The sequence below is a fragment of the Quercus suber genome, unplaced genomic scaffold (assembly GCF_002906115.3).
Source record: "Quercus suber isolate HL8 unplaced genomic scaffold, Cork oak 2.0 scaffold_22, whole genome shotgun sequence".
NCBI lineage: Eukaryota > Viridiplantae > Streptophyta > Magnoliopsida > Fagales > Fagaceae > Quercus > Quercus suber.
This window is the reverse complement of record NW_027069487.1, coordinates 980,397-990,610: the sequence shown is the minus strand read 5'-3', so window position 1 is coordinate 990,610 and position 10,214 is coordinate 980,397. Positions and strand designations below refer to the sequence as shown.

Sequence of the window (10,214 nt, the reverse complement as noted above, 5' to 3'; positions counted from 1 at the left end):
AACTCTTGTGCTTGAAAAAGGTATTTTTAATAGGGTTTTGGCATTTTCTTGACATTTCATTTGTTTCAACTCCGATCTTGGCTCATGAACTATCGTTTTGAAGAAAATTTTATAATCATTAAGATGGACAAAAATTTATCTTGATCAAATGGCCAAATTTTTTGGTCAAAGTTTTTTACTAATCCCAATTACGGTCTAGTCAATGTTGGTCAAATTTAGCCAAAAGTGGCAAATTTGTGATTTTAAACTCTTGAATCATTGAAATGATTTATCCAATGCCTGCAAGGTGAAAAGATATTTTCCATGTAGTTCCTTATTTTCTTGCATCCAAAAATACTAACTTTGGCCTTTTAGGGCTTAAACAAGTGTTTTGACGAGCTAATCAAGGCTGGCCAAATACGATATCAAGAACTTCCCATTCTTTGTCTAATACTTATTGGAACAATAAATGTTGGACAAAGAATTCAATGTTATATTTTGTCTCAACTTTCACCTTTTTTGTCAATTAAAGAAAGACTTTGCTAAAGATGGCTATTGTCAACTAAATCCCCGAACACAAGTTTCTATTGTACAATAGAAAGAAAAGAAATAACATAGTTTTCATGTGCCTCTACAGGTGAAGACTGCAGATACTAGATCCAGAATGGAATGGAATAGAATAAAATGAACTATTTTGGAATATTTTTTCATTCCCTTGTTTGAAAGTTTTAATGAAGGGAATGAAAATGTTATTCTCTTGTTTGAAAGCTTAATAAGTGAGAGAGAATGGAATGGGTAAGAGAAAACATTTATTCCTCTCTATTTTGTCAAAATCTCAAATTTTCATTTTCTCCAAAATTGGGAGGAATTGGAATGAAATGAATTAAGTTTAATAAAATTTTCACTAAAACTCTCAATATACCTCTATATATTTAGTCTTTAAAAAAAAATGATTCTAATAATAATATTATTATAAAATGATATCATTAATTTCCCTCTATGTTACTCCCCAAAAAAAAAAAAAATGTCACTTACCTTCAATTCTTTTATTTTAAAATATCGAAACAAAATTATTTCATTTTATTTTATTCCATTCCTTTCCACTTCTTTATAATTTACTCATTTCCATTACATTTTTAAATGGTAATGAAGATTAGGAAGCATTTATGCTGGCATTTTGAATGATGTGTGAAATGAGACTCTATTTTCGGGGAAAACGTTTACTCCATTTAAGTTCTCCAAGTCCCTCCATTTTAAGCTAAAAGTATGACATGTAGCATTTATTTGCTTTTTAAACGTCACATATGTATCCTACATCTAAATAAAGATTGAAAGGTAATACTAAAGAAGGCATACAGGACAATGGTCCATGGAAGGAGTTTGGTCATGAGAAATTGGAAATGTTGTCCGAGGAGAAGTACCTCCCTGGCTAAATAGAGTAGAGGCCATAAGTCCGACATTTCGTCAAGAACAAGGCAACGGACAATCATGCTAGCAAGGATAAACATCAGATATGGTCTCCATTTAAGTTCTCCAAGTCCCTCCATTTTAAGCTAAAAGTATGACATGTAGCATTTATTTGCTTTTTAAACGTCACATATGTATCCTACATCTAAATAAAGATTGAAAGGTAATACTAAAGAAGGCATACAGGACAATGGTCCATGGAAGGAGTTTGGTCATGAGAAATTGGAAATGTTGTCCGAGGAGAAGTACCTCCCTGGCTAAATAGAGTAGAGGCCATAAGTCCGACATTTCGTCAAGAACAAGGCAACGGACAATCATGCTAGCAAGGATAAACATCAGATATGGATAAGACAAAAGAGAGTTAGGAAATATCTGAGAAGAAAGTTGCTACCACCGCATTGAATACTCTGCAGCTAACCCCCTAACCGCATTAATATGGAGGTGATACTTGAGCAGTAACATTCAGCCTTACAGCTACCCATAAAGACTTCAAGAAGGTACTGATGGGACAAGTATCAAAGTCAGCAATCTGATCTACACGTGGAGGGCTGAGATGAAGTAAAAAAGAGGAATATAAAGAAGAAAAATTTCATTACAAAGAAATCACTAGATATTCTGTAGAAAGACGACTATAAACTGAAGAACTGTAACTTTGTATAAATTTAAGAGAAATATATAAGAACAACCTTCCTCAGACTTGGCTGAGGAGGACTTTTCTTGTCCAAACTATTTGTTTATGTTTTCCAGTAACAACTAACCTACTATGATTATTGTCCACCTCACTCATTGAAAGTTCAGTTTCAAACTCAATTTCTACAAATTCGTTGTTTTGAGCTATTTGGGCCATTGACCTTACTTTTGAGTTTTGGGAGTAAAACGTGCCCTTACTGAAGGAATTAGTGTGAGTTGCAAATTGCAATTGCTTAGATGGTTTTAAAATGTCTACTTGGCTTATTATTATTATTATTATTAATGCATCTTATTTTTATTGGATAAACCTCTTATATATGGCAGGATTGCATATGCACCAGTGGCAGGTGATGCTCTCCAAAATTTAGTAGGAACAGCTGGCAAATTTAATACTATACTTCATATAAATTCTGTCACGGACAAGGGATAATAAACCACCTTTTCTAACTTTTGAAATTCAAATGGTTGTATAGCCGTCGAGACTAGGAAGAGAGAGAAAGAGATGGAAAGAGAAAGCAAATATGGGTTTGCGGCCTCTTCATGGGCAGATGAGGTAGAGAATGAAGAAGAAGAAGAAGAGGCTCAAGCTCAGCCACATCAGATTCAGAAGCAGAAAACAAACCCATTTGGGTCTGCAAGACCCAGAGAAGTTGTTCTCCAGGAACGAGGCATTGACTGGAGAAATCTCGACCAAGATTTAATACCTCTTTCCAACATAAGGTGCCTTTTTCTATTAGCTTTTATATTCAATTGCAATTATTATTCACTGTCTGGTTATTAGACAAAATGAAAAAAATGTTGGGTACTCCTATGTTTTATTGTCTTTATAGTGTTAATGTATAACTTTTAAGAAGATTATCAGATTTTCCTTAAATTGTTTTTTTTTTTTTCTTTGTGGGGTTGGTTTTTTTTTTTTTTTTTTTTTAATAAGTTAATTTGATAGTTGAGGGGGAATTTTGAATTGGGGATTTATTGGTTAAAAAAAAAATACTAATTAAGCAACGAGTCTTTTGGCGTATTTTTTTACTTATTTAACAAATCGATGACAATTAAGCAATTAGTTGAACGAGGCTGAGTTGCGTGGAATAATGAAAATTCAAGACATGTTCTCTCTTTTACTTTACTACATTTCCATATCTATAGGTTGTTTATATGTCTAAGTTTTCAAAATTTCAAACTGTTAACCCAGCTGGTACAAATGGATTTTATTCTCTAATGCCACCTTATTTCTAATATAACCATTATATTACAAACACAATTTCTGACAGAAACAAGGCTCAGGGTGAGAAGTCATGTAAAGAAAACATACCTGCACCAGCCGCGCACGTGTTCGACATAATACAGTCAGATCCCCCAAGTAGGAGCCTAAAACAGAAACCGGCAGGTACGAGATTTAGTTCTAAAAGAAGGGAAGTTCCATGGGTTCCCTTGGCTCACCAGAATCAGATTCCTTTAATAGTTTCTCCTCTTCTCAGATATCCACCAAAGAATCTCATCCCCAGATTACTTGAGGAGTCCAGCATTTGTTGCAATCCCTGTGGGTTGGATAATTGGCAGCAAGATTTTCAGTGCAGGAATCGCTTAGGGACAGAGAAAGAGAACGCACGCAATAAACAAAGGCTTCAAAAGGCTCACAGCTTAGACCCCAGAAGCCACATTCATCCTCAACTTGATCAGAATATAATCTGGTGCAACAGCCAGTCCAATGAGTTCAAGAACAATGGGACAGAATCCCAGCCCATGGTTTTGCAAATGGAGGCACAACACAGCGGCAAAAACTTAAGAAAATCAGCAGCTTGTATGAACCAGCAAGAAATGAGGATGTTCAATGCGCAGAATTTGGTAGGTACACCACTGGTAAATGAACGGAGAGCACCTCTTCTTAGACAAGATAAATGGTGGTCATTGGCTCATGAGAGAGAATGGAAGAATTTACAAGATGACTATGCAAGAAGTGATAGTAGTTTTTCCTGCCGGGGAGTTAATAACAGTAGAACAGAAAGATCTTTTGCCGAAGAACTTAAGTGGGAAATTAGGGGATTTGACAATGAAAGGCCAAAAGTTGCTAGGAATGTCACTGTGACAGTCAGAAACAGTAGAGAGCAGTATCAGGATAAAATTTGAAGGCGAAAAGAGCATGTTGAGAACAAGGGCAACCAATGAAAGAGTACCCACCAAGTCTTCATTTTCTCTCCTTTCTTTTTTCTTTTCTTTTTCTATCCTTTAATTGTGAGTTTATTTTATTTATTTATTATTATTTTTTTGGGTGGGGAGGGAACAAGACTAATTTGGGCATCTCACATTTTGACACCTTCATGATAAAAATTGAGATATTTGGATTTGTGTTTTCCTACAAACTCGAACAAAGTTTCTCTCCAAATTAGGTTGGAAAGAAACTTTTCAAACTTCTTATATATCTTTTTTTTTTTTTGAAATATAATCGTTAAATTTTATGTTCTTTATATTCTTAACATGCATATCAAATTTCGTTCAAATTGGATATTATTTACTACTCGATCAATCAACTTATTTTTTATATAAAATTTTAGATCATAAAAATTTGAAATTATAACATATGTTAACATGCATATCAAATTTCATTCAAATTGGATATTATTTACTATTCGATTAATCAACTTATTTTTTATACATAATTTTAGATCATAAAAATTTGAAATTATAACATATGTTTGATGGGATAGCAATTGATGTTTGATCTTCTTGAAATTTTACATGCATGAAAAATATAATAAGAACATGCAATCTAACAGTTAGATTTTCAAAATTCACACTCAACATAAAGATGCATAAAGAGTTTGTAAAGTTTTTCTCCAAACTAGAACTTTGTTCTACAAACTCCAGTAGCCAGTCTCTAGCTATTCTAGTTATCCTTCACAACCAACAGAGCAAGCGGTTGAGAAGAGTACAGAAATTTAAAGCTCTAGATTAATCTTGATGGTAATTGGCAAATTCCTGAAACAAACCAGAAATAAATATCCTACACAAACTTAAATTGAAAGTGCTTTAATGATTTGCCTCTTGACGACTTAAAGCAAGACCAAACGTAAAAGAACTTGGAAGATACCAATCTACTATTGACAGCCATTAAGCTTTTATCCATGATCACTGAAGGTTTTAATTTTGAAGTTATCACATACAGCTTGTATTTCATAATAATTTCTTCACATCCCTGTTGTACAATGTCCTACTGAGAAACTGACCTTTAACAGCCATCAACCAAAACCACCAATTGTTGGTAATTAAAAGTCATGAAGTCCTACAAAACAGCTTTGATGTGAACAATTCCTTCATCCATGAATTACAACAGAAATTTATGCTGCAACTCACTATATAATTCATCTCATAGCCATCAACCAAAACCACCAATTGTTGGTAATTAAAAGTCAAATCCTACAAAACAGCTTTGATGTGACCAATTCCTTCATCCATAATTACAACAGAAATTTATGCTGCAACTCACTATATAATTCATCTCATCTAATGCATACAAAAAACCAGCATACACTTCACCCAAAAAAAAAAAAAAAAAAAAACAGCATACAACACTAATGATACAACAATTTAATGGTAGCTCACTCCTTCACCACTTACAACCTCACCAATCCGGTATGCTTTATAAGCTCCATTTCCACTCTCAAGTATTCTATAAGATGCTTCCTTGCTCACAACTAGAACCATCCCAATGCCCATGTTAAAAGTCCGCCTCATCTCAGCATCCTCGATTCTTCCCGCCTAATTAAAAAGTAAGGAAAAAAATTATTTATGTTTTCAAGAAAAATATATAGGTAGTTGAAGAAAACCAGACAACGAAAAAAAAACTATATGGATGACATAAGTACTCTGCCAACAATCACTTCATCTTTTCTCAATATTCCAACACAAAGAATACATTTTACCTCTTGAATCCACTTAAACACACTTGGGACTTCCCAAGAGTTATTATGGATGACAGCACCAAGCCCTTTTGAAACACTCGAGGTATATTGTCTGTAAAACCACCACCTGTGATGTGGGCAATCCCCTTTATCCCACCCTTGCTTATTAAGTCAAGTACCTAATTTTGAAGGAAAGGGGAAAACACATTGGTCAGACTAAGCAACAAGACAATATTGAACTGTATAATGTAAAATAGGGGGCAATTAGTAACCTGCTTAACATAGATAACAGTTGGGGCCATCAAAGCTTTGCCTAATGTAACATCTTCACCAGGAAGTTTGTGCTCCAGAGAAAGGCCACTTCGAGTTAGAACCCTGTGAAAATATAGCAGTACATATCAGCAATAATTTGGCAGACTAAAGCATCATATATTGAAATACCTCAGCAAATACTATTTCAAATATTTAACGAAGTCTTTTCATTAGATGTTATCAAAATAATGGCATAGTAAAGACTTTTAGAAAACAACACTAACCGTCTTACTAGAGAGAAACCATTAGAATGAACACCGCTGGATGGCAGGCCAATAAGGACATCTCCAGCCACAATGTCTCTCCCATCAATAACTGAATCTTTTTTTACAATGCCTACAGCAAAACCACTGAGATCATACTCACCTCTGCATAAAAATCTGGCATCTCTGCAGTCTGAAAGGTATTCAAAACCCATGAAATGCACATTAGAGGTTACAGAATATGCATAATCGTTCTAAATTTAATCCAAACAGGAGGAGGATGGAGAAGAAAAAAAAGGGGGAAAAGACCACAAAAGTTTTAAATGTAATCAAACTTCACTAAAACCATTTAAGAAGCTGATTCTATCCAGTCAGGACACAGTCCAGTCAAATTGAATAAGCAGCATAAATGTTGAAACACATGATTTTCACAATCAACTAACTGTATAAGTGTGCCATGGCTACATCCATCATATTCTGAGAGGGATGGTATAACAAGATGAGTACACTCAAATTTGTTGTGTTATTAAGAAAAATACCTCCCATCCCCCCCCCCCCCCCAAAACAACCCCCTCTTTCCTCTCCATAACAGTTAGCTCTTTCACATACTGTACAATCTGCCAACATTAGATACTTGCAATATTTGAACTGATTAATTGCAAGTACTATCTCATTTTTTATTTATCAAAAAGTACTATCTCATTTGAGACCCATTAATGTGAAAAGGACACAAACAGGATGTTAGATTAATATACTAATTAATAAGAGCAGTTAGATGCTTGATTTGCCCTCCCATTATAATTCACAGCTTGTAGAAATTTGTCACAGTCAAAACACAAAATACATAAGACTGCCTTATCCTTGAGACCTAACTAATGCAGGGTCATCTGGACCTATACCCCTGGGGAGTAAACCACATGATATATTAAATGGAGAGCACTCATTGACACAAGAAAAATTTTGAAGATACTAAAAAGTTAATAAAAATAAAATAAGACACGTACCTCTCCTCCTAAAAGAGCACAATCAGATTGTTGGCAACCATCTACAATGCCTTTTATAACCTAGATTAGAAAACAGAAAGATCAAATCAGCTTGAGCTTTAGTACATCTACAATTTTTGTGACCCATGCAACCTAGTCCAATTATGCACATTTGTTTGTACCTTTTCAGCAAGGTCAACATCTAGGTGGCTAGTAGCAAAGTAATCAAGAAAAAAAAGTGGTTTTGCTCCAGACGTAATAATGTCATTGACACTCATTGCAACCTGAAGCAAGAAAAAGTGTATTAGAAAAATACTAACAAAATAATTTATCAAAATTTGATATCAAATATTACCAGATCAATCCCAATGGTTTCATGAATTCCAGATTCAAATGCAAGTTTAAGCTTAGTTCCCACACCATCAGTACCAGCAACAAGGTATGAATCGCCTGTCCATGGACAATAGATTAGCAAACTCTAAAAACTCAAAACAGCCAGGCACAACATGGAACAACAATATTTTCTCATAAAAGAACACCAAATGAAGACAAAAATCAGCAACTATCCTCAAGTTTTCTTGGCCTGGATCTAGCAGGAACAAGATTGAGTGTTTTACCTGGCTAAAATTTCCAAATGAATTACCTATTTGACTTGTAAGTTATCTATCTAAAGACAGAAAAAAAAAACACATGTTCATTTGATAATTTATTAAACCCAAAAACTAAAAACACAGAGATGCAAGCGGATAAAATTACAAGATAGAAAGAGGATGAATATTAGGAATCCTAGCAATGCTGCTTGAGACTACAAAGGACTTGGGGTCAAAAGAAGACTGCCCACCGGTACACATCAGTAATCAATAATTAACTTAAGAAACCAAACACGTCATAAAATTGAGCTGTCAATTCCTCCATAATTCATTCACACACAAACACGCAAAATAGCTTTAATCCAAATTACATACTTCAAGTTTGGTTGAATCAATTTCTTCCCTCAAGTTTATTTTTTCACATTTTAATCTAGAAACTTTTGCATTCCTGTCAAGTTAGTTCTCCCATCCATTGACATCTATGAAACTGCCACTCTTCACATACATTATACAATGTAATTTAATTGAACTTAACGGCAATTTTATAAAAAGCAATGGGCAGGATGACCAAAATGTTTAATTTCAACCACAAAAATTAAACTTCAGGAACGAAAATGACAATTCACCCAATCACAAAATAAGAAAATTTGAAGTTGAGACTACAAAGGACTTGGGTCAAAACAGGACCACACATCAGTACATCACTACTCCATAATTAACTTAAGAAAGTAAACACAAGTAACAAAATCGAGATGTCAATCCTCCATAATTTATTTTCCCCAAAAGAAAAAAATGACTAAAATCCAAATTGCACCCTTCAAGTTTAACTCCTTGAACTTTAACATTCCTGTCAATTTATTAAACTCACCGCTAAATGACACTGTTTTACTGGACTTAATGGCAATTTTATAGTCTGCAATGGACAGAAGGACCAACTTATGATTAAAACCATAATTTAGAAACGAAATTGAGAATTTTCACTCAATATTAAAAGGGTTGTTGTAATCTGGATTTTGGCCAAAAAACAAAAGTAAAGTTACCGTACCACTCTCACCTATAATCTAATATTAACACATCAAAAAATTCATAAGCCTATGTTTCTGTCCTGATTGACAACTAGCGTACCAGAAGTCAGTTCATAATACAAAACAAACCTCCTTTTTTTCCAACAACCCATTCACAATACAAATAGCCACATTGCAACACATACATTCAATTCCCATTCAATTCAAGTTAAACCCCCAAAAATAAATAAATAGAGCATTTCACAAAATACAAGAACATGTAAAATTTAAGTAAAATAAAGCAAAACATACATACATACCGAGAGGGAAAAGACCACCGAAGCCGCCGATACCAGGTGCCATTTTGGCGATTCTACGAACGAGTTCGGAGCCAGCATCGATGTCCACACCTGCCTCCTTGTACGTTAGACTCTCACTCTCCTTTGCACTGTTCTTCGTCGACACCGACAGCACACGCCGCCTGTGGTTCCTCGTACTCTGTCTTAGCGGCTGAGACCCATTAAAAACCCTATCAAACGCGCAGTTTATTCGTGTGGACCGTTGGATTGGGGTGGGGTTCTGATCGGACGGTGGTCTGATTAGACCAGCGACGCACCGTGATAACTCGGTGTTTGCGCCGAAGGCAGTGGTGGGCATGGCGGTAGTGAAAGAATTAACAACAAAAACAAAAACAAAACTATAAATGAAATGAAAGGTTTTAGGGAGTGTAGTGAGAAGTGAAGTAGGGAAAGCAAAACCTCTATTTAATCGGTATTTGTATTACTATTAGGCCGCAGAAGAAGTGTAACTTTAAATTTTTTGGGCTGGGCTGGCTTAACTTGTAAGCCGTGTTTTATTTATTTATTATTGGAGTACGGCTTTCATATCATTTTTACATTAAATCAAGGGTAGACAGTTTTTATTAGTTTTTATTTGAATTTATAATTTAAATTACTTTTTTTCATACTTAATAACTAATAATAACTTACCACTTAAAGTTTTTTGTAAAAATATTATAGACGTTGCGGGGAGAAAAGGGTCCAGCCCAATATAATGGGCCGAAAGCCCATAGGGGAGCTATTTTGCCACC

At 34.7% G+C, this 10,214-nt stretch overlaps 2 protein-coding genes across 2 annotated transcripts; one reads left to right on the top strand and one right to left on the bottom strand.

The window, feature by feature from the left end:
* The first annotated feature begins 2,491 nt into the window (after positions 1–2,491).
* On the top strand, positions 2,492–4,467 carry LOC111997418 (uncharacterized). The gene is made up of 2 exons (XM_024029506.2): positions 2,492–2,856; positions 3,405–4,467. The coding sequence occupies exons 1-2, from the start codon at positions 2,639–2,641 to the stop codon at positions 4,258–4,260; spliced, it is 1,074 nt and encodes a 357-aa protein (XP_023885274.2). The 5' UTR covers positions 2,492–2,638; the 3' UTR covers positions 4,261–4,467.
* Positions 4,468–5,425: 958 nt separating this feature from the next.
* LOC111997412 (phosphoribosylformylglycinamidine cyclo-ligase, chloroplastic) lies at positions 5,426–9,906 on the bottom strand. Its single transcript, XM_024029495.2, is given in 10 exon segments — positions 5,426–5,889; positions 6,054–6,124; positions 6,127–6,211; positions 6,305–6,407; positions 6,569–6,713; positions 6,716–6,740; positions 7,552–7,611; positions 7,713–7,814; positions 7,886–7,980; positions 9,445–9,906. Coding segments are annotated over 10 exon segments (1,194 nt in total). The 5' UTR covers positions 9,782–9,906; the 3' UTR covers positions 5,426–5,718.
* Between the last annotated feature and the right edge of the window lie 308 nt (positions 9,907–10,214).